At 37.6% G+C, this 27,789-nt stretch overlaps 1 protein-coding gene across 3 annotated transcripts in view; it reads right to left on the reverse strand.

The window, feature by feature from the left end:
* Window positions 1-203: 203 nt before the first annotated feature.
* The window catches only part of UBE2D2 (ubiquitin conjugating enzyme E2 D2), a 54,029-nt gene continuing 26,443 nt past the window's right edge, over window positions 204-27,789 (reverse strand). For 2 of the 3 annotated variants that reach the window (XM_060637857.3, XM_078450547.2), the window contains 6 exons: window positions 17,569-17,632; window positions 9,480-9,511; window positions 9,324-9,401; window positions 9,130-9,235; window positions 3,512-3,605; window positions 204-1,132 (listed from right to left, as the gene is read on the reverse strand). In XM_060637857.3, coding sequence (XP_060493840.1) covers window positions 1,087-1,132; window positions 3,512-3,605; window positions 9,130-9,235; window positions 9,324-9,401; window positions 9,480-9,511; window positions 17,569-17,632 — 420 coding nt within the window. In that variant the 3' untranslated portion in view covers window positions 204-1,086. Of the gene's footprint in view, window positions 1,133-3,511; window positions 3,606-9,129; window positions 9,236-9,323; window positions 9,402-9,479; window positions 9,512-17,568; window positions 17,633-27,686; window positions 27,738-27,789 lie in introns of all 3 variants that reach the window. The other variant, XM_060637856.3, reaches the window with a different exon arrangement.

Here is a 27,789-nt window from a genome sequence, read left to right on the forward strand (position 1 = left end):
AGTTTCATGGAAATGCTTTTAAGCTTATGCCCTTGTTCGGTAAAATTACTTTCAAGATATCCTTTTGACTATGTAAACTGGAATTGTTTCATGATTTTGAAATGCAACCAGTATAAATGAAAACATTTTAGGGGTGGGGGAAAACCCACCACTAATCTCTGCTAGACAAAGTTCTTAAAATCAAAAGGCCTATTCACACAAAATTATATGTAATGACTGTAGTAATCAGTTTATTACACAGATTAATCATTCTTGAACGTACAAGCTCCAGGGGAGCAATTGGGTCTTTAAATATACACAAGTATTTCCATCAAATGAATTTTCACCCTTACATCCAGATAGACCTAAGCAGTTAAAAACATAAGAAAAATAAGAGCTATTAGCTATGTATTAACTGAGAAACCACATACAAACCAAAGAATGTGGAAGAGAGAAAGGGGCTGAAAGGACAAAGGTTGAAGGGTGGGGAGATGCAAAAGATGTGGGAACAAAGCCCATCACACTTTATGTACTAATAGCTCCAATCCATTTAAATGTTGACCAGTTAAACTTAGACCTTAAAATACAGGATGTGGGTAGAGTTTAATCTGGTTGGTCATAACTTTCACCTAAGACGGAGGTCCTTCGGAATAAAATGAATACAGAAACAGCTTCGTGTTCTTCGCCTTGCTTTTCATAACTGTTTTGAGTTTAAAAGGATTCCACTTAAAAACAATCTCCTACAGGTCAGTGGAGCTTTTCTTCCCCATCCAAGCACACACCATACCCACCACCCCTCACCTTGCCGTTATCCAAATTTAAGTCAGTAAGGAAAACTTTTAGTCTCACACCTAGGTTACGCTTGGAGAACTGGCTTGTCACACACACACTTCTCTGCTAGGAGGCAATGTTGGTACAGAAGTACAGTATTTCTAGTTTGTTGTTCCAAGTATGTACAACACGCAGCACTGCTGTATCAGGTAAACATGTGCACAGGGGAAGATGAGGCGTGGGCTCATAGAAAGCAGTCAAATGGAAATCAAAAGGACTTTCTCTTTCAGAGTTCCCCTATCTTTATTTGTAGAGGTTATCCAATAATTTCTTTAATTACATCGCATACTTCTGAGTCCATTCCCGAGCTATTCTGTTGTACCTGTACACACAAAGAGAAGCGTGGCTTAACACAGGTGGAGTCAGTCAGAAAGCAACAGATTTCATTCATTATCCTATCTAATAACTTGAAGGGACTAACTAGTAGTAGTCTAGCAAAGACTTCTAAATTTCTATTAAGCATTTAGTCAGTGATGGTGGGAAAAGGCTGTAAAACCCAAAACAATGTCCTTTAAATGCTACTAATAGGATTCTGATTACATGTTAGCATTTGCTGGTACACCTTTATTCTATATTTGACTGACCCATTTCTTCTTTTTTTTTTTCAGTTTTATTATTTATTTTGTGAGAGAGAAAGAGAGAGAGAGAGACAGAGAGACAGAGAGAGCGAGCGAGGGGAGAGAGCAGTGGGGGAGAAAAAATCCCAAGCACAGAGACAGCACAGAGCCTGACGCAAGGCTCAAACCCATGAACCATGAGAGCATAACCTGAACCAAAACCAAGAGTCAGATACTGACTGAGTCACCCAGGAGCCCCAATGACTGACCTATTTCTAAGAAAGATCTTCAGTCACTGATTCATTTATTTGGAATTTTTAAAACTACATAATTCTACATTATATATGGTTCTTAAAATCATATACCAATAGTGATTAAATTCATGTAATACTTTCCTAACAATGTGGTTGCTGAAACTAAATGGGTTTATTACTCCAGAACATTCTAGTAGTAAAATAAGCAGGGCAGAAGATTCTTTGTTTAAAAAGAGATGCAGGAAAAGTTCAGTGAACAATACCACTACAATCACTTGGAAAATGCCTCTTGGTAGGCATTCATGCCCACCTAGATACTGGACAAAATAGGTCTCTCATTAAAAGTTTATTTGTGTGGGGACTCCTGGGTGGCTCAGGTGGTTGACAGTCCACTTCAGCTCAGGTCATGATCTCATGGATGGTAAGTCTGAGCCCTGCATTGGGCTCGCTGCTGTCGGTGCAGAGCTCACTTCAGATCCTCTATCCACCCCCCACCCCCCACCCCCGTCTCTCTGCACCTCCCACACTCTCTCCCTCAAAAATAAACAAACATACTCAGGTGCCTGGGGGGCTCAGTTAAGCACCTGACTTCAGTTCAGGTCATGAACTTGGGGTTCGTGAGTTCGAGCCCCACGTCAGGCTCTGTGCTAAGAGCTCAGAGCCTGGAGCCTGCTTCAGATTCTGTGTCTCCCTCTCTCTCTGCCCCTCTTCCACTCATGCTCTCTCTCTTTCAAAAGTAAGTATTTAAAAAAAAATACTATATAAAAAGTTAACTTGTGTGGGGCACCTGTCTGACTCAGTCAGTAGAGCATGCAACTCGACATATCTCAAGGTTGTGAGTTCAAGCTCCATGATGGGTGTACAGATTACTTAAAAAAAAGTTTGTTAAGTCTTAAAAAAAAAAATTGTGGATGTATTCACAAATAGAAAAAAGCAGGATCTAATTTTATTCTGAATGCAGCCAGAAATACATGACTATAGATACCATTCAGACCTAAACACAGACAAAACTAAACTAAGAACCAGTTGCAGTTAAATTCCCTCATTGCTGGTGTAGCTCCATTTAAAAATATACTATCTGTAAAACTCTCTAATCCAACAGAATTCAAATAATTCTTAATCCTTTTTAATTTAAAAAAATGTTTTATTTATTTTTGAGAGAACACAAGTTGGGGAGGGGAGAGAGAGGGGGACAGAGGATCTGAAGTGTGCTCTGCATTTGAACTCATGAACCTCGAGATCATGACCTGAGCTTAAGTTGGACGCCCTACCGACTGAGCCACCCAGGTGCCCCAATTCTTAATCCTTTTGACTTTAGAAAATGATCCATAATTTCCCACCTACTGCCTCCTACAGTCTTACATGAATGCACAAAATTAAAAAATTAGAACTTTCAGTTACTATCTTTTTCAATATTCTGACCACTCTTCAATAATTCATAGTACAATTGTAAAATACATAAATTCTTTTTTAAAAACATGTAAATTCTACATTAAGATTTGTTTTTAAAGGAAATTTGGGGCTTTCATGTCTTGTTGTAGTAACTTTCTTTTTAGATTATGCCAAATGGTAGAAAATCAATTCCCTTTTCCCACTCAGTTACAAATACCTACCAAAGACAGGCTTTCGTAAGTCAAAAGCCAAACAGGAGACATGAGGCTGTTAAAAAATAAACTACAGAGAAGTTTTTCTAGACAGTGGGAGTCATTTGAAACAATGAGAGATAAGATCAGCATCTTCTACTTATAGACACTTGATGTAAACACTCTTCTTTCTGTTCCCAGGTCAGTATATTAGAACTTCATTTTAAATATCTGACTCAGCCCTGAGTTAAGATCTGAGACACAAACATCTCCACCCCACCACAGGTACTTTTCTGGCCATACTTACTTTTCTCTATCTGTTTTGTAGATCCGAGCAATCTCAGGCACTAAAGGATCATCTGGATTGGGATCACACAACAGAGAACAGATGGACAAGAGTACTATAATGGTGGGGGAAAAAAAGGTATAAATTAGTAGAGGATAAAAACAAAGGGTTGAAAGAAACATGAGATGCCAACACACAAGAAAATTCTAAGAACCTATTCATATTGTGGTGTCTAGGAGCTTTGTGAGTTCTACCTAACTTTATAGTAACAAGAATCAACAAAAATTCATGTAGGATTTCTCTATGCTTGAACCCCTAAGGATACTGGCCCAGGCTGATGAAGTGACTTGTCCACTGTCCCTGGTTAGTGAGTAATTAATGTAGAATTAGAATTCAGGTCTTCCAAGTCCTAGACCAACACTTTTCATAGGCCATAAAACTCAATATTTAGAAACCCATCTTCAGAAATAAATGGCTCTCAAAATTCCAAAGACAACCACACTACTGAATGCTCTCAGAAGTGACAACCATGAAATCGAACAATCACTGCTTTCTCTACGACAGGTATTACATTCAGATGCGATGGATTTCATTTTTAGTTGAAAACAATTTAGTCTAAAAACATAATGGCCCGTATTTGCCCCCAAATGGAGGTGGCCATACTTAGTATACAGGATACAACATTTTAAGTTCTCAAATTCTTTTCAGTGACAATTTAGAATCTCATCTAAGCCATTTTCTCAGTGACAACGTGGAACACAGCAGGCAAATAATACAATTGCCTCTGTTCAAATTTGTTGTAAACTTATGTATTCCTTACTGAATGCAAAGGAGGAGGCCAAGGCCACTAATTGTATTAAATCCAGGGGTCTCTGACATACTAAAATAAATTCTAATTCTTCTATTCTGATGCAAGAGAACTCAGCTATCTTATTTCTAATATTCTGTAGCAGGAGACAATGATTCTAAGCTCATTTTACTCCCAAAACATCAAATTCACCAGGAAAATAATTCATTTTCCTACCTAGAGAGATCAAGGGCTTCTGAGAGGTGAGGAAAAGGTTCACGTGCCCTTTATCATTCACTTTGTTAACAAAAAAGCTATTTCCTTAAGAGTATATGGAAAATAAAAAACATCAGGAAAGATGTTTTCTGACTCTTCATTCCTGTTGCCCACAATTCTGGCAGATGGCATTCCCAAAACATCTTCTCTTCCCATTGTCAGGTGTATCACCTGATGCCCTCTTCAAGCACAGAACATTCTAACAGCAATAAGGAAAGATTTCATGTATTTCCTGGAAATGACAACAGGAAGTTACAGATTTTTGAATGTTCATGAAATTATTGACTATTACTGAAAGAAGAAACTTGTCCAGCCCATCAAATTGGCAAGAATTCAAATAAATCTTCACCTGAAATTAGATAAGCTACCAGATTAGTATTTGCACAAATTCCCTTACCAAATTTCTCTTCCAATTATTCCAATAAGGCAACCTTAAGAAAATTTTTTTAAATAAATAAATTTTTTAACTCTTTCCAGGAAGGAAAGGAAGGTGGGGTGGTGGTTACCTGGACCTGGTAAAAAGATTCTTACTGTACTACTGAGGGTCCTTTTAAGTCATACAACACTGCTTTTGGATTATAACTTACTATACATTCCTTCTCCATAAAGAGATACTCCTATTTGTATAACCTGCAGAGACACTTCACTGAAATGACTAAATTTTTATCTACATCAATATTTTTCATCAGTATATACTCATTTTCATCAGGGTCATAACCCACAGTCACTTCTAAATCTAAAAACATATAATCAAGTGGCTTTATAGCACATTTAACCGCTTCTTTTAAGGTTTCTGTATATTCAGATCCCTAACATATACACTCAAAGCAGAAAGAACTTCAGGTCAAAGTTACTGCCCTCGACAAAGGAATAATATCACATATAGGATTCAGGCCTTTCACAGAACTACTTGCCCAAACATTCAATTTACAAAAAGGAGTCATTAAAACATTAAACTTAGGTATACTGATATAATCAAGTTCAACAAAATAGAATGCAATTATTTTAAAAGATAGCTATCCAGACAAAGAGAACATAAGTCAAATAAATTAATGGCCCTTATAAGGTAGTGTAACTGAAAAATCAACACTAAGCACAGAAGGGGGAAGAAAAAAAAGAGCTATGGTTAACAATTTCAGCTATTAAACCTTTCCACACACACACACACACACACACACACACACACACACACACACACACACACAATCTACCTCTCTTGGTCCCATTACTGGATTTCTATCTTTACTGATACTTGGTGAAGGAAGAACCACCAGGCAAGGAAATCACAATAACAACACTTTCACAAGCAGCCCCTCAATTACAAAGAGGCTTACAAAAAGAAAAGGGCCCACTTATCTGGAAAACTATTTCAGTCACTTTTTTTTTAAAGACTTTATTTTTGAGCAATCTCTATAGCCAATGTGAGGCTCAAACTCACAACTTGGAGATCAAGAGCTGCATGCTTTAGTGACTCAGCCAGCCAGGTGCCCCTCAACTTTTAAAAATGTGTTCTCCTAGTTTTTTGTTTATATTTTTGCCTGGGATGCCATAATTTTCAATTTGATGCCCCAGACTTTTTTTTTTTTTTTTTTGAGAGAGAGAGAGAGAGAGAGAGAGAGAGAGAGAGAGAGAGAGAGAGAATGCACACATGAAAGCAGGGGAGGGACAGAGAGAGAGAGACTTGAGTAGGTTCCACGATCAATGTAGAGCCCAATGTGGGGCTTGATCTAACCACCCTGAGAGCATGACCTGAGGTGAAGTCAAGAGTCTGACACTTAACTGACTGAACCACCCAGGCACGCTAAATGCCCCAGTCTGGTTAAGCATCCGATTTCAGCTCAGGTCATGATCTCATGGTTCATGCGTTCAAGCCCCATGTCAGGCTCTGTGCTGACAGCTCAGAACCTGGATCTTACTTCAGATTTTGTCTCCCTCTCTCTGCCCCTACCCCACTCATGCTCAGTCTCTCTCTCAAAAATAAATAAACATTAAAAAAAAAATTTTTTTTTTTTTAAATTGTCAGAGGCACCTGGCTGGCTCAGTCCATAGAGTATGCAACTCTTGATCTCAGAGTTGTGAGTTCCAACCCACACTGGACATAGTGCCTACTTAAAAAAAAAAAAAAAAAAAAAAAAAAAACTGTTAGAGTATACAAGTCATATTTATAAAAACAACAAAGTTATAACAGCAAATATCCAACATTTTTTAGAACAGTGCCTTTATCCTAGTTATCTGAGTGCTTACAAGAAACCAATTAACTATGCATTTTGCTTTTTGAAATCTTTATAATAGTAATGAAATGGTTAGAATTACCATCCTATTTTACAGATGAAAAACTGAGGAATACAGAAGTTAATGTGTCTCAAGATTCATGTGATAAGAGGTAGAGCTGAGAGGTGAATATAGGCAGTGGGATTCAGAATCTATGTTTTTTACCATGGAACTATGTTGCCGCCTGCCTAAATGTACACATTAAAGAAAGGATAAAATATAACAAAATAGTAAAGAAAAATATTTCATACACCAATCTCATCACCCAAATGCCCACATTATTTCTTTCTAGCTACTTAACATACTTTTTTTTTAAGATTTTTTTTTAAAGTAATCCCTACACCCAACATAGGTCTCGAACTCACAACCCTGAGATTAAGAGTTGCAAGCTCCATTGAATGAGCCAGCAAAGAGCCCAAACATACTTCTATATTAACTTGACCTATAATATATACAAATTTTATCTCTTTTCTGCTTTTTTCAAACATAGTATTTTCCCATTTTTTACAATATTGGTAAGGATCAATACTCTTTTTAAAAGTGTGTGCTAGAACGGATTATTTCTTCCTCTACTGTTGGATCTTTAATTTCTAATTTTTAGAAATAAGTAAATGTTCACAAATGTTATTTCCACACAGGTTCACAAATATACTTCCACACAAAACATTTTTAGCGTTTGAGGTTATCTATCTTCTTAGTACAAATGAATGAAACTAGAATTACTGGGTCAAATGGAAGTAATGATTAAATCTCTTATCTTTTAATACATACTGACTGGGATTTACAAATCTATACTCCTACCTGTGGTATGTAAGCACCCGTTTCAATGTACTTCACCAGCATTTGTTTTTTTTTTTTTAAAGATCTTTGTTAATTAAAAAGGTGGAAAATGGGAACTTAATTTTCATTTCTTTGATTGTTTTGCTCCTTTCTGACCATTCACCTATTGGGATCTTTTTCTTACTTATTTTTATATATGTTCTTTCTATTTTATTTTTTTAATTAAAAAAAAAATTTTTTTTTTTTTTAAATTTTTTTTTTTTTTTTTCAACGTTTTTTATTTATTTTTGGGACAGAGAGAGACATAGCATGAACGGGGGAGGGGCAGAGAGAGAGGGAGACACAGAATCAGAAACAGGCTCCAGGCTCCGAGCCATCAGCCCAGAGCCTGACGCGGGGCTCGAACTCATGGACCGTGAGATCGTGACCTGGCTGAAGTCGGACGCTTAACCGACTGCGCCACCCAGGCGCCCCCAAAAAAATTTTTTTTTAATGCTTATTTATTTTAGAGACAAAGAGCACAAGCCTGGGAGGGGCAGAGAAAGCCAGAGACAGAATCTGAAGCAGGCTGCAGGCTCCGAGCTGTCAGCACAGAGCCTGACATGGGGCTTGAACCCATGAACCAAAAGATCATGACCTGAGCCAAAGTCGGTCACTTAACCAACTAAGCCACCCAGGTGCCCTGTATGTTCTTCCCATTTTAAACACACTAGCCTATCTTCTCATTTGCAGCCTATTTCTTGTATTTGTGTTTTGACAGCTTTTAATCTACTTGTGATTTCATTTGGGTATGATGTTGAGGGGCTGTACAATTTCAAATCAACAATATAAGAAAATGTTTGTTAACTACTCAGTTCACAGATATAAAAAATTCCCAACCTACTCATATAATTAGGTTTTATTTAGAACTACTGGATATTTCATCACAAAATTAGTGACAAATCTTTAAATATACATTCAAACACACATACACAGGACTATATACGAAAAAAATCAAGATGATCAAATAAAAAATTTTTTATTAAACTGGTCATATTACAGGATGAATCTGTTACTAATAGAAACCTCAAGACCAGACCTGATAAAACCTTAAAGAGCCTGAATATGAATTCACCTATCCTTTGTTCTTCAAGACCCCATAATCTATATTTATACCACAAGCATTCCTCTAAAAGGGCTGTTATTTCCTTTTCTGGAACAGTATCTATCCTTTCCATTCGTGGATTTCAAGGTTGGAAGAGATATTAATTATCTTCTACTTTAACTTTCCTCTAAAAAATATTCATACCTAGAGGCCATTTTCCAACCTAAGCTTGAATGGCATAATGGTCAGAGTAGTCATAACACCAAAGAATACCTATGCCTGAAAATCCAACTCCCTCCAGTGGTCTCAAGGTCTACTAAAAAATAAGGGGACTGCTACCTCCTCTTAATAGGAATAAGAGTCATCATTTCAAAATAAGTAACCTTTAAAAGACAAAAAACACTGCTGCTTTATCTTGATATCAGATACCTATTCCATTACCTTTTGAAATAGTTAGTGCTGGAGACCACTGTGACCGTAGAATATCAAGACAAATGCTGCCATTACTGTTAATATTTGGATGATAAATTCTTGTTGTAAATGCAACCTAGAGAAAAAAGAAAAACTTTTATAAACTGGTTTACTGGTATCACAGAAAGCACATAAAAAACAAGTGCCATACATATCCCAGTTACCTTAGGTGGCTTGAAAGGATAATCTGTTGGGAAATGAATTGTCAAGAAAAATACTCCACCCTGATAGGGACTGTCATTCTGTTGATAACAAGAAAAGTGGGATTAAAATGAGTGAATTATATCAACATTTATTCCAAAATCAATCTGAATACTTACTGGCCCCATTATCGTAGCTTGCCAATGGAACACTGAAAAAGAACAAAAAATCATCATGAAGTAATTATCTCCATTATAGGTACACTATAATAACATATCATTCCCTGTATAATCCCAGTTTATTCATAAGCAATATGGTAAGCCCTAGGCAGGATGACGAATCTAAATCAAGTCTGAGTCTGAAGAGAGAAAAGAAAATGACTAGTATAGTCTAGAACGCTGGTAAGATGCATAATGAAAAAGTATTTGGGCTAAAAGATCTTGAAAATTCTTATTAGGGAGACAAAAATTCTTGACAAGGCCCAAGCTCCACTTGTAAATCAGCATTTCTTACTTCAGAGGGTAAAAAAGAACCAAAGATTCAACTCTTCAATGCGTTATATCATTTCCTTAACACATTAATATACAATAGACTCCTTTTATAATACTGGTATAGAGCAAGACTGTAAAGTCAAAGTAGATAATATTCAAATTAGGAAAGACTGGCTTTTACAGCAAGAAAAAACTGAGAGCACTTACATGTAGGGCTTTAGAATTACTAGTCCCTTACTAACAGATGAAAGATCAATATTTGTCTCTTTTTAAAATGATCTAGAATCTACAACATCAACAAGGCAGAGAAACACGAACTAAACTAAAAACACATTAAGATGGAATTTGATTAACAAAAGCATCTGAAGACCTACCATTAAAATCTTAATTGAGTATTCTGTTACACTAGTTAATTTAAGAATACCTACTGGAATCACTGACTCAAGTCTCCCTCTGGAACTCTTCTCGACTCCTAGCTCTCCTTGTGGAAGTATAAAAAAGGAGGTAAGAAGGTAGCGGGAGGATATCTAACACGGACTCAAATAACAATGGTTTGGTAAATAGTTCAGGAATCACTACGATGCCATAAAAAATAAGGGAGGGGTGTGGCACCTGGCTGCCTCAGTTGGTAGAGCATGTGACTCTTGATCTCTTGGTTGTGAATTCGAGCCCCACGTGTGGTATGGAGTTTACTTAAAAATACATACATACATACATACTTAAAAAAAAATCACTACAGTTTCCTGGCTCAGTTGGTAGAGCATGTGACTTTTGATCTGTAGGTTGTGAATTCAAGCCCCACGTGTGGTACGGAGTTTACTTAAAAATAAATAAATAAATAAATAAATAAATAAATAAATACTTAAAAAAAAAAAAATCACTACAGTTTCCAAGTAATAGAATTCTCTAGAAATAGTTTGGGGTAAAATATTTGGCCATTAGCATAAAATATTGCTGTATCTTACGTCTAGATTTCAAAAACCTTTCATTTAAGGATCAATTTTAGCAGCTGTTAAAAATAAAAATTTAGGGGCGCCTGGGTGGCTCGGTCGGTTAAGCGTCCGACTTCGGCTCAGGTCATGATCTCACGGTCTGTGAGTTCGAGCCCCGCGTCGGGCTCTGTGCTGACAGCTCAGAGCCTGGAGCCTGTTTCAGATTCTGTGTCTCCCTCTCTCTCTGCCCCTCCCCTGTTCATGCTCTGTCTCTGTCTCAAAAAATAAATAAACGTTTAAAAAAAATAAAAAAAATAAAAAAAATAAAAATTTACGGGGTGCCTGTGGCTCAGTAGGTAAAGCGTCCGGCTTCGGCTCGGGTCATGATCTCGCAGTCCGCGAGTTCGAGCCCCGCGTCGGGCTCTGTGCTGACAGCTCGGAGCCTGGAGCCTGTTTCGGATCCTGTATCTTCCTCTCTCTCTGACCCTCCCCTGTTCATGCTCTGTCTCTGTCTCAAAAATAAATAAACATTAAAAAAAAAAATTAAAAAGAAAATAAAAATAAAAATTCACGGGGAGCCTGGGTGGTCAGTTGGTTAAGTGTCTGACTTAGGTTCAGGTCATGATGTCCAGTTTGTGAGTTCGAGCCCCATACGGGGCTACCTGCTGTCAGCATCTTGAGAGCCCAGTTGGGATTGATCCTCTGTTCCCTTCTCTCTCTGCCCCTCCCTGCTTGCATGCAGGCTCTCTCTCTCAAAAATAAATACACATTACAAAAAAAAAAAAAACTCATGGTAATGAATTAAAAAGTTTTGATAGTCTAAAACAAGCAAAAACAAAAAAACTCCCACTACCATCCTGGTTTGATGCTGAAAACCAAATTACACAAACTAAAAGCTACAACCTCTTTCGTGAGAGTTTAAATGTTAAGTTCACATCTCACTGATTACTCTTTAGAATACTCAAAGATGAAACTTTTTCTTTTTTAATTTTTAATGTTTATTTTTGAGAGAGAGAGCGTGAGCATGGGAGGGGCAGACAGAGAGGGCAAAACAGAATCTGAATCAGGCTCCAGTCTTTGAGCTGTCAGCACACAGCCCGACTCAGAGCTCGAACTCACGAACCGTGAGATCATGACCTGAGCCAAAGTCAGAGGATTAACAAACTGAGCCACCCAGGCACCCCAAAGATGAAGCTTTAAGGCTAAAAAACATAACCAAGAATATCTGTTACAGTTTGAGAATGAAACTCAAGAGACCCACATTTGAATTCAAGTACAGATCTCCAGAGAGTCACATTCACCAAGAGGTCAAAACAAAAGGGGCACCTGGGTGGTGCAGTGGGTTAAGGTTCTGACTCTTGATCTTGGCTCAGATCATAATCTCACAGTTTTTGTGGGTTCGAGCCCATGCAGAGCCTGCTTGGGATTCTGTCTCCCTTTCTCTCTGCTCTTCCCCTGCTTGTGCTCTCTCTCAAAATAAAAAAAAAAAAACAAACAACTTGAAATAAATCAAATCTTTTTTTTTTTTTAAAGAGAAGCTCAAAACAAAAGTAAATGAAACAGATTATATGACCAATAAATCTTTGCCTCATTTTTTCCTTCAGGAAAAAATACTTGTTTCTGCTCACCAGATCTTTGCACAAAAATGGAAAAAATGTAATGGTACATTAAATATGGGTATTTAAAAACTAAAGCACTGTATTATTAAGTTCATTCTTAAATTTATCTTCTTTTTTTCATGTTTTTATTTATTTATTTTGAGAGAGAGCGAGCACACAGGAACAGGGAAGGGGCAGAGAGGGAGAGAGAGAATCCCAAGCAGGCTCTGCACTATTTAGCAGAGGCTGATGCAGGGCTCAAACCCATGAACTGTGAGATTATGACCTGAGCCAAAATCAAGAATCAGATGCTTAACTGACTGAGCCACTCAGGTCCTCCTATTTCTGTTTTTAAAGTTTATTCATTTTGAGAGAGAGAGAGAGAGAGAGAGAGAGAGAGAAGAGGGAGAGAGAGAGAGAGAGGGAGGAGAGAGAGAGAGGGAGGAGAGAGAGAGAATCCCAAGCAGGCTTCGCACAGAGCCCAACTCAAGGCCTGATGCCATGAATCATTGAGATCATGACCTGAGCTGAAATCAAGAGTCGAAGCTTAACTCACTGTGCCACCCAGGTACCTTCTTAAAAGTAATTTCTATGCCCAACATGGGGCCTGAACTCACAACCCCAAGAGTCACATGCTCTCGGGGCACCTGGGTGGCTCAGTCAGTTAAGCATCTGACTTTGGCTCAGGTCATGATCTCACAGCTCTTGAGTTTGAGCCCCGCATCAGGCTGTGGGCTGACAGCTTGGAGCTTGGAGCTTGGAGCTTGGAGCTTGGAGCTTGGAGCTTGGAGCCTGGAGCTTGCTTCAGATTCTATGTTTCCCTCTCTCTCTCTGCCCCTTCCCGACTAGCTCTCTGTCTCTCAAAAATAGATAAACATTAAGAAAAAAAAAAAAAAAAAGTCACATGCGTGATCACCTGAGCCAGCGAGGCGTCCTTATATTATTTTGAATATAAAATAAAAGACTTCATTCTTATACTAAATATCAATAATATGGTGCTGAGGGATTTGACTGCTAGAATAGTCAAAAGGAGCTCAGAAAGTTTTGTTGTGACCAACAGTTTCTTTCTTCCTAAGATTAAATTCTGCCTCCTTCTAATATTTAGCTACACAGTTACACTTTATTTTATCCTTATACAATTCATCAGGAAGACTTGATCAGGACTTTTTGACAATAATTTATCTCAACTGTTCTCAAACACTCCCTAAGTTTTAAATGTAATATCAGCAGACTATCTAGATGACCAAGTGTAAGGAAGTTATTCTGTCCCTAATGAGATTTTCCTTATTCTCTTAGAAGGTAGGCACTATTAATAGTTTAGCAGCAGGTGACCCAAGTCACCTGAAAAGGGTGGTTAGGAGTTAAGGGAGAGGTTATTACGTTTTAAACAGCTATAGAGAGATAATCCGTATATCATAAAATTCTTCCACTAAAAGTTTACAATCCAGTGTTGTTAAGGACATTCACAGAGTTGTGCAACCATCACTACAATCAATTTTAGAACATTTTCATCATCCCCAAAAGAAACCCATATCCATATGCAATCACTCCACATTTCCCCCAGATCTCTAGTTCTATGCAACCATTATCTATTTTCTGTCTTTATGGATCTATATTTCGTAAAAATAGAACCATACATTATGTGGTCTTTTATATCTGGCTTCTCTCACTATGTTTTCCTTTATTAAAAAAATTTTTTTAGTGTTTATCTATTTTGAGAAAGTGTGTGTGCACACACATGTAAGCGGGAGAGGGGCAGAGAGAGAGAGAGAGAAAATCCCAAGAAGGCTTTATGCTGTCAGGGCAGAGCCCAACACGGGGCTCAATCCCACGAACTGTGAGATCATGACCTGAGCCAATATCAAGAGTTGGACAGCCAACTGAGTGAGCCAGTCAAGCATCCCTCAGCATGTTTTTAAGGCTCATCTATGTTGTAGTACACATCAGTACTCCCTTTTTATTGACATGGAATATTCCATTGTATGGACATACATTCTATTTATGCCTTCACCAGCTGGTGGGCATTTGGATTGTTACCACCTTTTGGCTATTACAGCTACCGCTTCTACGAACATTCATGCACAAGTTTTTGTATGGACATGTTTTCATTTCTCCTCGATATAAACCAATGAGTGAACTCACATATGATAAGTCTAACTTTTAGAAGAACGACCATATTTTTGAACTCTACCATTTTACATTATTACCAGCAAGATATTTAGGTTCCAATTTCTCCACAATCTCATCAACACTTATTATTTGACTCGCTGATTCTATCCATACTAGAAGGTGTGAAGTGTTAGTTTATTATGGATGTGATTTCCATTTCCCTGATGACTAATGATACTGAGCATCTTTTCCATGTGCTTATTGGCCGTTTGTAAATTCTTTTTAGAGACAAGTCTATGCAGATCCTTTAGTCATTAAAAACAGAAATGGGCTATTTATCTTTATATTGTTGAGTTATAAAGATTTTTTAAAATAATTTTGAATAAATTTCCTTATCAGAGAGATGATTTGCACAAATTTTCTCATTCTTTTTTTTTTCATTCTTTTTCTTAATGGTATTATTTGCAGCACCTAAATTAGACTTCATTAAATGTAAAATCACCTATTTTTTCTTTTATTGCTTATGCTTTGGGGAGTCTTATTTAACTAAGATAACTTTTCTGAGAAAGGAATGTGATAATACTATGCAGAGCAAAGGGAAATTACTTCAGCATACTGAAGACAACTTCAAAAATGGATTCTATGCCCCAGAGTTCAAACACTTTTAATGAAAAGATCAGCCACTCTCAACTTCGAGGAATTTTGCTGAAATAAAACCACTTTTTCAACTCAAACACCACACTGAAGCAGGTGGAGTGTATGATACCACGAATGACAAAACCAGTATCAAAAAACTTGAGAATGAGTCCACTTTGGAAACCACCGTGAGACTCTTCACTATATTCTTCTCTAAAGTAGTTTATAATTTCTACTCCACTCACCCAAAAGAACTATTGTGAGGCTGAACTGAGATAATGCATGTTTAAGTACTTGGCCTATCCTGTTTGCTATCAAACACTATAGTTACTCATAACGGACCAATCTGAACAGAATAATGTAAATGGGATTTTTCATCACATGTACTCCTTTTATAATTTATACCATATCTGGCTTTTTAAAAATGTTTATTTAGGGGCGCCTGGGTGGCTCAGTCGGTTAAACGTCCGACTTCAGCTCAGGTCACGATCTCGCGGTCCATGAGTTCGAGCCCCGCGTCGGGCTCTGGGCTGATGGCTCAGAGCCTGGAGCCTGCTTCCGATTCTGTGTCTCCCTCTCTCTCTGCCCCTCCCCCGTTCATGCTCTGTCTCTCTCTGTCTCAAAAATAAATAAAATGTTAAAAAAAAAAAAAAATTAAAAAAAAATGTTTATTTATTTTTGAGAGAGAGCACATGCACTAGAGCAGTGGAAAGACAGAGAGAGAGGGAAACAAGGGATCTGAAGCAGGCTCTGTGCTGATAGCAGAGAGCCTGGTGCAGGGCTCAAAATCATGAATCTCAAAATCATGACCTGAGCCCAAGTCAAGACACTTAACTGACTGAGCCATCCAGGCATCCCCCATCTATTTTATATGTAAAGCAATCCCTGTAAAAGGGCCTTGCTTTGATTCCTATTTGATTTTTTAAAATTTTTATTCATTTTTGAGAGAGAAAGAAAGACCGAGCACAAGTGGGGAAGCGGCAAAGAGAGGGGGAGACACAGAAACTGAAGCAGGCTCCACGTTCTGAGCTATTAGCACAGAGCCCGATGTGGGGCTTTAACTCACAAACCAGAAGATCATGACCTGAGCCAAAGTCATACACTTAACCAACTGAGTCACACAGGAGCCCCAGAGCCTTGTTTTGATTCTTAAGTTTAGCAAGCTAAAACCAACATATTTTTTTTTTTTTTAAACGGTTATTTATTTTGAGAGAGAGAGTACATGTGCAGTGGAGGGGCACAGAGAGAATTCCAAGCAGGCTCCTATTTGTCAGTGCACAGACCGATGTAGGGCTCGATTCCACGTATCATGAGATCATGACATGAGCCAAAATCAAGAGTTGGATGCTTAACAGACTGAACCACTCAGGCACCCCCAAAACCAAAATTCTTAAGCAAAATTAGGAAAAGATTTTAAACATAAGCCAATATAACCTCATTTATTTTTTTGTTTTAATGTATACACTTGTCTTACAAAATTGTTTTCAAGTATGCTCTTTTCTCCTATTTGCTAAATATTATACTCTTTTGTCAATTAGTTTTGTGCCGTAAAGTACAGTCTGGTTCAAATATCCTCCTTTTAGGGACACCTGGGTGGCTCAGTTGGTTGAGCATCTTGACTGTGGCCCAGATCATGATCTCACTATGAGTTCGAGCCCCACATCAGGCTTGCTGCTGACAGCTCGGAGCCCACTTCAGATGCTCTGTCCTCTCTCTCTCTCTCTCTCTGCCCTGCTCCCCCCCCCCCCATATATATTCTCCTTTTAAACAATGTTAGAAGATGGTATAAGGGGGGGGCATGCTGTAGTGACACAAAGTGAAACAAAAGGAAAATTATTATCCAACATGTATGATAAGGCCTAATAAATTATTTTAGACAGGATTAAATAGATAAACTGGACATTAAAAATAAACAAATTGTACCTGTCTTCACAAGTATGAGCCAGTTGAAAGACAAAGACAGACAGACAGACAGACACACACACACACCACTATCCCCCCTCATCCTTAGGATTATCTCAAAGAGTAAAAGCTAGATATAAGTAAAACCTCAAATATTTTACCCCAGCAAAATACCCAGAAGGGTTGAAGGATAGAGGTAGGAAGGGGCCAGAACAACTATACAGGCAATATCTGGCAGAAAAGGTTCAAAAGTTTCAAAATGAATACTATAGAAATTGATGAGATACACATAGAACTGCATCTTTTGCGGACAAGTAAGTGTAAACACTGCCTCTTCCCTACAGCATAATTATCTCTTCACACAAAATAACCTTGAGAGAGATATTATTCATTAGTCCCACAGTTCCCTAGAGGCAGGCAGATGGTTATGCAGTTGCATTTCATCATTCCCTTTATTTTTATTTTTTTATTTTTTATATTTTTAAGTTGAGACTGTACACTCAACATAGAGCTGGAACTCACTACCCTGAGATCAAGAGTTTCATGCTCTACCAAGTGAGCCAGACAGGAGCCATTTTATCATTCTTTTTAAATACTTACTATCATCTCCAACAGGACCTGCTGAACACTGTGCTGGGGGGTCCCGTGCCAGGTCATTCAATTCCTTAAAAAAATAGAAAGAAAGGAAATGTATTCAATATATACGTAACTTTTACCAATTAATAAAATTATCACTCATACCAATATTCTCTATCCCACTAGTGAACTTTGAACAATCCTTAAAAGTCAGAGAAGGATAGATCCGTGAATCTTTAGGTTAAAGTATTTGGGATTCTTGAATACAAATGTATGTTTAAAAAGTGGATCATTTTTGCCTTGTTCAGAGTTCAGTAAGTAAATATAAGGAAAGTAAATATGTATTATATACTAAAGAACTACAAAAACTGTTTTAAGGTAAAAATGTAATTTATTAGTTTTCAAAAAAGAAGTTTCAATACCAGTTTTTGTATCTCAAAACTATTAGGTTACACTTGGGACAAGCTCTGGAAGTCATAAATGTTTCAAATGACATGGGACCATCTGACGAGACACTGATAGGTTTTTAGCTGATATAGACAACCAGGGTTCCAAAGGCAGTTGAAAAAACTTAAAAAGGGATATAATGAAAACGCCGGATATATTAAAAAGGCTAAAATAGGAAAGTCCATCATAAAATTTTGTAATCAGAGACAGATCTACCTATAGTAATGCTCTACAACCAGATGCCAGCTGCTTAGCTACTTTCCCATGAAGAACCCACCAACTTAAGATTCGTTACTAGGTGGGGATTCCTAAAAAAACCACAAGGCAGGAAATCATACTCTATTCCTTTTCCTCTTGGCTCGGCATTTGAGATTTAAAACAAGGGATAGTTTTAGATTATGTTTTTAATTAAAAAAAATTTTTTTTAAGTTATCTCTACACTCAGCGTAGGGCTTAAACTAACAACCCCGATAGCTTCTATAGTTGGAGCTTTTAGTTGGAGAAGTTGCTTCTCCAACTGAGCCAGCCAGGCACCCCTGATTATATTTTTAAACAACTACAGTAAAAATAGTAAAATTTAGTATTTTAAAAGTACAATAGGGGTGCCTGGGTGGCTCAGTTGATTAAGCGTCTGACTCTTAATTTCAGCTCAGGTCACGATCTCACAATTCGTGAGTTTGAGCCCCACAAGGGGCTCTATGCTGATAGCACAAAGCCTGCTTGGGATTTCTCTCTCCCTCTCTCTTTGCCCCTCCCCGGCTTGTTCATGCGCACTCTCTCTCAAAAAATAAATAAATAAACATTAAAAAAAAAGCACAATAAAAACTATTCAGAGCCAGAATTAAACTCATGTTTATGTGGTCAATTAATCTACGACAAAGGAGGCAAGAATATACAATGAGGAAAAGACAGTTTCTTCAATAAATGGAAAACTTGGCAGCTACGTGCAAAAGAATGAAATTGGACCACTTTCTTACACCATACACAAAAATAAACTCAAAATGGATTAAAGACTTAAAAATGTAAGACCTGAAACCACAAAACTCCTAAAAGAAAACATAGGCAGTAAACTCCTAGATATCTGTCTTAGCAATATTTTTTTGGATCTGTATCTTCAGGCAAGACCAACAAAAGCAACTATATCAAACTAAAAGCTTTTATACAGCAAAGGAAACTATCAACAACAAAAAAAGGCAACCTACTGAATATGAGAAGATTTGCAAATGATTGATCTAATAAGGGATTATCCATATCGATATATAGATAATATATATTATATCTCTATATAGATATACATAATATATATTATATCTATCTCTCTCTCTATATATAACCTCTTACAACTCAACACCAAAAAACCCCAATCTGATTTAAAAATGGGCAGAGGACCTGAATAGACATTGTTCCAAAGAAGATATACAAATGGTCAAAAGACACATGAAAAGATGCTCAATATCACTAATCATCAGGGAAATGCAAACCAAAACCACAATGAGCTATCACCTCACACCTGTCAGAAAGGCTGGTATTGAAAAGACAAGGCATAACAAGCTGTTTCACTATATGCTAATTTGGATGTAAATTTAAAAATAAAATTAAAAAAAAAAAAAGACAAGGCATAACAAGTGCTAGTGAGGATGCAGAGAAAAGGATGCACTGCTGGTGGGAATGAATGTAAACTGGTGCAGCCACTAAGAAAAACAGTATGGAGCTTCCTCAAAAAATTAAAAATAGAAATATCATACAATTCAGCAATTTCATTTCTGGGTATTTACTCAAAGAAAATGAAAACACTTAACTCGAAATGATACATGCTCCCCTAATGTTTACTGCAACATTATTCACAACAGCCAAAGTATCCATCAACATATGAATGGGTGAAAGACTGATGTGGCACATAAATACATATATATGTATGTATGTGTATATATACACATACGTACATACACACAATGGAGTATCACTCAACCACAAAAAGTAATGACATCTTGTCATTTGCAACAACATGGATAGACCTAGAGGGTATTATGCTAAGTGGAATAAATCAAACAGAGAAAGACAAATAGTAAACGATTTCACTTAAATTTAGAATCTAAAAAACAAAACATGAAGAAACAAAACAACACAGAAGCAGACTCATAAATACAGAGAATAAACTGGTAACTGCAAGAGAAGGGGTGTGGGGGAGATGGATGAAATAGGTGAAGGGGATTAAAAGGTACAAACTTTAAGTTATAAAGAAAAATTAAGTCACCGGGATATGAAGTACAAAATAAGGAATACTGCCAATAATACTTTAATAACTTTGTATGGTGACAAATGGTAACTACCCTTATCGTAGTGAGCATTTCATTATGGATATGTCAAATCACTATGTTCTACCCCTGAAACTAACGTAATACTGCATACCAACTATACTTAAATTACAAAAAACTACTTAGAATCTTATTAATGAGTTCTATGAAGATACGATTTAACATTCCAAATATTATATAGTTTTTAATTTGCAGCACTTAGTTATTTCTGTAAGTCCCTTTCTCTGAGTTAACTTATTCAACCAGTCATTTTGGTACAATTATTCTGTACTATACTACCTGGAAGCTTGGAGGACAGAGTATAGAAACAAAGTTCTGTATTTAAAAATTTTTTTTTTGGTGATCTCCACACCCAACGTGGGGCTTGAACCCAAGACTTCAAGATCAAAAGTTGCATGCTCTTCTGACTGTGCCAGCCAGGCCCCCCCTTGTAGTCTTGTGGTTTTTTGTTTTTTGAGAGAGAGAGTGTAAGTGAGCAAGGGCAAAGAGAGAGACAATCCCACAAGGGACAGAGAGAGAGGCAGAACTCATCTGAAGAGGGGCTCATGTTCACCCGATGCGGGGCTCATGCTTACCAGAAGCAGGGCACGAACTCCCCTGAAGCAGGACTGGAACTCATGAACCGTGAGATCATGATCTGAGCTGAAGTCAGATGCTTAACTGACTGAGCCAGCCAGGTGCCCCCGCACCCTGTATTTTTTTTTAAAGCACTGGGATTGAGACAGAGATTTAACAGTATTTACTTTCTTTCTTTTTTTTTTTTTTGAAAGATTTTATTTTTGAGAGAGAGACATAGTACATGTAGGGAAGGGGCAGAGAGAAGGAGACACAGAATCCAAAGGAGTTCGAACCCATGAACCGGGAGATCATGACCTGAGCCAAAATTAGATGCTTAACCAACTGCGCCACCCAGGTACCCCAACATTATTTACTTTCTTACCTATCTCAATTTTTGGCTTTTATATTTCTCTGCAACAGAAATTCCCTGCCCATCTCAAGGAAAAAAATAACTACCTGGGGCACCTGGCTGGCTCAGTCAGTTGACTACACACAACTCTTGATCCCCAGGTTGTGAGTTCGAGCCCCACGCTGGGGGAAGAGATTACTTAAAAAAAGAAAAAAATCTACTATGTGGATGGAACTAGAGGGTATTACGCTAAGCGAAATTAGTCAGAAGGGAGGGGGACAAAACAGAAGAGACTCTTAAATATGGAGAACAAACAGCGGGTTGCTGGAGGGGCTATGGGAGGGGGGATGGGCTAAAAAGGTAAGGAGCACTAAGGAATCTACTCCTGAAATCACTGTTGCACTATATGCTAACTTGGATATAAATTTAAAAATTAAATTAAATTAAATGGTAAAAATAAACAAGCAATTAAAAAAAATCTATGGTACAATTCCCATTCCCAAATGTTGTTTCTTAAATTTTTTTTTAAAATGTTTATTTATTTTTGAGAGAGACAGAGACAGAATGAGTGGGTTAGGGGCAGAGAGAGAGGGAGGCACAGAATCAGAAGTAGGTTCCAGGCTCTGAGCTGTCAACACAGAGCCCGAAGCGGGGGTCGAACCCACGAGCTGTGAGATCATGACCTAAGCTGAAGTCAGACACTCAACCAACTGAGCCACCCAGGTGCCATGCCAAATGTTGTTTCTAATACAGGTTAGTATAACTAAGAACACTTGCTTAATTTAAAACATAAAAGGTATCTTTTTTTTTTAACTTAAATAGCAATAAATTGCTATTAAAATAGAATTTGAACCAAACAAGTTATTCTGAACTCCTACCATGTTCATTAAATGGAATTTTACTTGTGCTTTATCCTTAATATTTTGCTTTCAAGTTGTCTTTTTCCATCCTGAAGGAGGTCAAGGTTTAACATCAAGAGCTAAGATTTACCTAAGTTGAATATAAGATCCATCAGTCCATTTCATGAGCCAGTTATGAAAGAATTATTTTTAAAAACCTCACTCTAAGTTAAGCTAATAAGACATTTAGGTACTGATATGTATAAACCTGAAAAGTATACTCCTAAGTGAAAGAAGTCAGATATAAAAAGACCACATTCTATATTATTCTATTGAACAATGTTCTAGAAAAGGTAAACTTATAGTGTCAGAAAGCAGATAAATAGTTCCAGAGGCTGGAGGGAGGTGGAGCGGACTTACTATAAAAGAACATGAAGAAAATTTGGGGGGTGATGGAAATGTTCTGTATGATAAACTTGGGAGAGACTGCATAACTGTGTATATATTTATCAAAACTCATACTGTATGCTTAAAACTGCTCAATTTTACTGTAAGTTATATTTCAACGTTGTTTTTTTTGAGGAAGCATATATCCATGCATCCATTCATTTTTCTTTTTTTATTTTTGAGAGAGAGATAGAGAAAGAGCAAGTGAGCAAGTGAGCTCTAAAGAGCAGGTGAGGGGCAGAGAGTGAAGCAAAGAGAGAATCCTAAGCAGGCTCTATGCTGTCAGTTTGGAGCCCCATGTGGAGCTTCAGCTTGTGAACTGCGAGATCAAATCAAGAACCTGAGCCTAAATTAAGAGTGTGACACTCACCCAAACAAACCGCCTAGGTGCCCCTCTTTACTTTTTTTTATTTTCTAAAGTAATCTCTACACCCAACATGAGGCTCGAACTCACAACCCGGAGATCAAGAGTCACATGCTCTTCCTACTGAGCCCACCACGCACCCCCATCCACCTTTCTATATGCATAAAATGCCTCCAACGAATACATAAGAAACTAGTTAACAGTACAGCTGACCCTGGAACTTGGGGGTTAGGGGCACCAACCCCCTACATAGTTGAAAATTTGCATATAATTTTTGAATACCCCCAAAACTTAATTATTTGCCTTCAGGAAGGAAAGCTTGCTTTACCTTTTAAATTGTATAACAAGTCTATTTATTGCCTATTTGAAATAGAAATTATCAGTCTTGAGTGTAAATCTGGATTAAAACAGGTACTAAAAGTAACCATCTAGAGGGTAACTGAAATAGTGGAAACCCAGTTAGACTGAATAAACACAGAAACTATGCAATTTGATGTCTCCGCATCAAGATGAAACTGAAATTGAATCTTAAAATTTAATAAAGGCACCGATCTAGACAGATAACTTACTTTGGCAGAAAAAAATACCCCAATATAACATGCTGTTTTTTGTTTAACAGTTGGCTTTGTAACTATACAGTAATTTCTTTGGCTTTTTATCTTAAAAGAAACAGTATTCAGATTCATCTTATATATCATACAGTAAATTACATGTTACTGGGAATGAAAATAGGGCTAGGACAAAACCCAAAATCAAGGAATCTTTCTATTTACTGACAAACTTCTTCTCTGTAGAAAGATCAACAGAGAAATAAACCATCTATTTAGAAATTTAGGAAAAAGAATAAAAAAGAAACTTTTACAGTTGATAGATTTCTTTCCTTTCTCTTTTAAAGTAGACTCCATGACCAACATGGGGCTTGAATTCATGACCCTGAGGTTGAGTGTTGCATACTCCACCAAATGAGCCAGCCAGGCACCCTAAGAATACTCAATTTCTAAAAAGATTTTATATTCTAACTTTCCTTGAAATCTAAAAAAACATTAAAATAAAGATCTTATGGGAGCCAACTATGGATTTTACTGAACAGTTCTCAATTGAAAAAGTTTATTTGATGCTATATGCTTCTCTTGTTTATAGGTATATAACAAAACTAGTATTTTTAAAGATAAGAGGTTATAAACAATTTTGATATCCTGAAAGTTTCCTAAGCATTTCTGTTCTTAGTTCAAAGAGTCCCATAACCTTATACCAATTAATTTAAGGAAGGTTTAATTCTCTATGGACTTTTAAATACATTTCCTACTACTATCTAAACATTTCTGGGGTGTCGGGGTACCTCAGTGGGTTAAGCGGTTAAGACTTTGGCTCAGGTCATGATCTCATGGTTAGTGAGTTTGAGCCCCACATTAGGCTCTGTGCTGACAGCTCAGAGCCGGGAGCTTGCTTCGGGAGCTTGCTTCGGATTCTGTGTCTCCCTCTCTCTCTGCCCCTCCACCACTCACTCCCTGTTTCTCTCTCTCAAAAATAAACATTAAAAAAAAATCTTTAAGCACTTCAATTTAACTAGAAAAATTACCACCCCTCACTTTTAACCATTTGATAATGCCTTTTAAAATGTATAGTTATTTATTTGTTTGAGAGAGAGGGCACAAGTGAGCAAAGGGCAGAAAGAGGGAGGAAGGGAGGGAGAGGGGGAGAGAGAGAACCCCACAGGGGGAGGGGAGGGAGAGACAGAAGTGGGACTCACCTGAAGCAGGTCACCTGATGCGGGGCTCAAACTCACGAATCTTAAGATCATGATCATGACCTGGGCCGAAGTCAGATGCTTAACTGACTGAGACACCCAGGTGCCCACATAATGTATGGGTTTTTTAAATTATTTCTTCAATCCATACACACATGTAAAAATAAGGACACTGTAATGTTCAACACATGAGAACTTACAAACTTCATCAATCTCCAGAGAAAGGAAAATTATCCCTAAAACATGCTTAATTAGGACACCAATTTACCTGCTGACCTCTAAGAACATGGAGATGAACATGACAGATACCGTCCTCATTTGAATTTTCATTCACTACCATTTGATAACTCTTTTTGAGATCCAGATTAGCAGCACATTTCTTGCCAACAATCATTACAAATGCAAAAAGACTTTCATCATCACCTTCTACTACAGAAATGTGGGATGTATGTTTCTTGAATATCCCCAGAAAATGTTCTGGTGCTTGAGGGTCTTATCAACTCTATAGTTAATGTTTCATACAACTTACTTGGTATTTATTAAGCTGAAATATCCCAATGACTAAAGTGGGATTTTCTTCTAAATGTCAGTCTACATGGATGGCTATTTTCTAAGTTTGTAAAAAATTCTAGATGTCCCTCACTTCAATAATCGGTCTACCAAAAAACTGATAGAGATTTTTATGCTGCGTATGTTGAAAACTAACCATCTCATGTGTAAGCATAATGACATAAGTTTCCACAGGAATCCTAACAGTTATTCCATAACCTGTTTATGTTCTTGCTGATATGAGTAGGGACAAAATGCAGAATTTGGGTTTTCTAAGGTTTGTGGGGCTTTTTAAAATTTATTTATTTATTTTGAGAGCGAGAATGAGTGGGGAAGTGAGAGGGGCAGAAAGAATTCCAAGCAGGCTCCACATTGCTAGTGCAGAGTCATGCAGGGCTCGACCCCATGAACCACAAGATCATGACCTGGGCCAAAATCAAGAGCCTAACGCCCATCCAGGTGGGCCACCCAGGCACCCCTCAGGTTTTCTAAGTTTTGTGTTTTGTTTTTGTTTTTTTAATTTTTAAAAACTTTATTTATTTTGAGAGAAAGAGTGAGAATCCCAAGCAGGCTCCATACTGTCAGTGCAGAGCCTGACATGGGGCTTGAACTCAAGAACCGTGAGATCATGACCTGAGCTGAAATCCAGAGTCGGATGCTTAACCAACTAGGCCACCTAGGTGCCACTCAGGTTCCCTAAGTTTTAACATCTTTTGATGTTTTTTCATTATTATGTTCTTAGGTAAGTTTAAGCAAGTCTTTCAACTTCTCCAGACCAGAGTTTTACAACTATAAAACAAAGAAGTTAAACCATAACAGAAATTTACACAGCATAGGGGCAAATGGGTGGCTCAGTCCACTGAGCATCTGATTCTTGATTTTGGATCAGGTGGTGATCCCAGGATCATGGGATCAAGCCCCACGTTGGGCTTCCTGCTGAGCATAGAGCCTGCTTAAGATTCTCACTCTCTCTACCTCTGCCCCTCACCCTGACTCGTACACGCTCACTCTCTCTTTAAAATAATAAGAATTTTAAAAAAATTAGTTTTAAAAGCTAGACCTCAGTTTACTTTAACCTAACTTTACAAAAGCACAGTTATGGTTTTAAAATACATCAATAGGGGGTCCTGGATGGCTCAGTCAGTTAAGTGTCTGACTTCAGCCCAGGTCATGATCTCACAGCTTGTTGAGTTCAGGTCCCACATTGGGCTCTCTGCTGTCAGTGCAAAGTTGGCTTCAGATCCTCTGTCTCCCTCTCTCTCTGCCCCTCGCCTACTCTATCTCTCTCAGAAATAAATTAAAAAAAAAAAAAAATTTTTTTTTAATGTTTATTTTTGAGACAGAGAGAGACAGAGCATGAACAGGGGAGGGGCAGAGAGAGAGGGAGACACAGAATCTGAAATAGGCTCCGGGCTCTGAGCTGTCAGCACAGAGCCCGATGCAGGACTCGAATCCATGGACTGTGAGATCATGACCTGGGCCGAAGTCGGACGCTCAACCAACTGAGCCACCGAGGCGCCCCAGAAATAAAATATTTTTTAAAAAACCACATCAACACTAAACACTTCCAATTTAAAAAATTAGTGTTCACATACTGATTCCTTAGAATGAAAAAATATTTTTTATTCCCCAGGGACATCTTTTTTCCTCCAAGCTGCTACATTACTCATTAAATGTACTATATAAACCTAGTATCAAATATAGTACTGTATAGTAATATTTTATGTTCAATTTTTTTTCCCTGTAACTATCAAAAGTTAACTTCCAAATACCTTCACCTCTACCCCTTGAATGCTTAATTACAAACTCCTTAAGTGAAAGACAAGATATATCCTATTCTTTACTCTGTTTCCCAGAGCCTGGAATGTAAGAGGCACTCAAATGCATGAATGAATGGATGAATGCCTAGTACAGTACCACGGAGAACTGGTACTTGAACACTTGCAAATGGGAAGATAAACAAAAGTACATCAACTTCCCAGAGAAGCCTAGTCATTTGGCTTAGTCACTGACAGTGTCAGGAAACAGTCCACAGTAATATACAAAAGATACTGAACTACTGAATTTGAATGGAACGGGTATTTTGGAGTCAGTCTGAATGATACGGAAAAACAGTAAGTTTAAGTATTTCAGCAGCTATCACATAGATGGAAATGTTCTATTATAATTAAAGACAACATTCTTTGTTCATATTGAAGATCAAGAACTTTTTCTAGACTTTATTTTCCTATATGAACTACCATTTACTCATTTCAAAACTTAAAAAAAAATTTTTTTTTCAACCAGTCCAAGATTCTAGGAACAGTCTGCCAGAATACTCTGCACACACCTGCCTCATGCACCTTCAGGCTTCACTTAAATGTTGTCCTTGGAGAGGTGATTCCAGGAAGCCCCCCATTTCCATTCAATTTCTTATTAAATACTACGACGGAGAAGCACAAGCTGCTTTAATAACCCAGTCTAGTTCATATTTATCTCTGTGATTATTTAATGTCTCTCAACATTAAATGAAAGATAGGGACCTGACCTCCATCCAGCCTTTCTGCACAATGCCTGGTCCATGGGAAGCACCAAGTATCTGTTGAAGAATAGTTACAATTACAGAGTAATTTTAAGTAGCTGGAGAAAGA

The sequence above is a fragment of the Panthera onca genome, chromosome A1, assembly GCF_046562875.1.
Source record: "Panthera onca isolate mPanOnc1 chromosome A1, mPanOnc1 haplotype 2, whole genome shotgun sequence".
NCBI lineage: Eukaryota > Metazoa > Chordata > Mammalia > Carnivora > Felidae > Panthera > Panthera onca.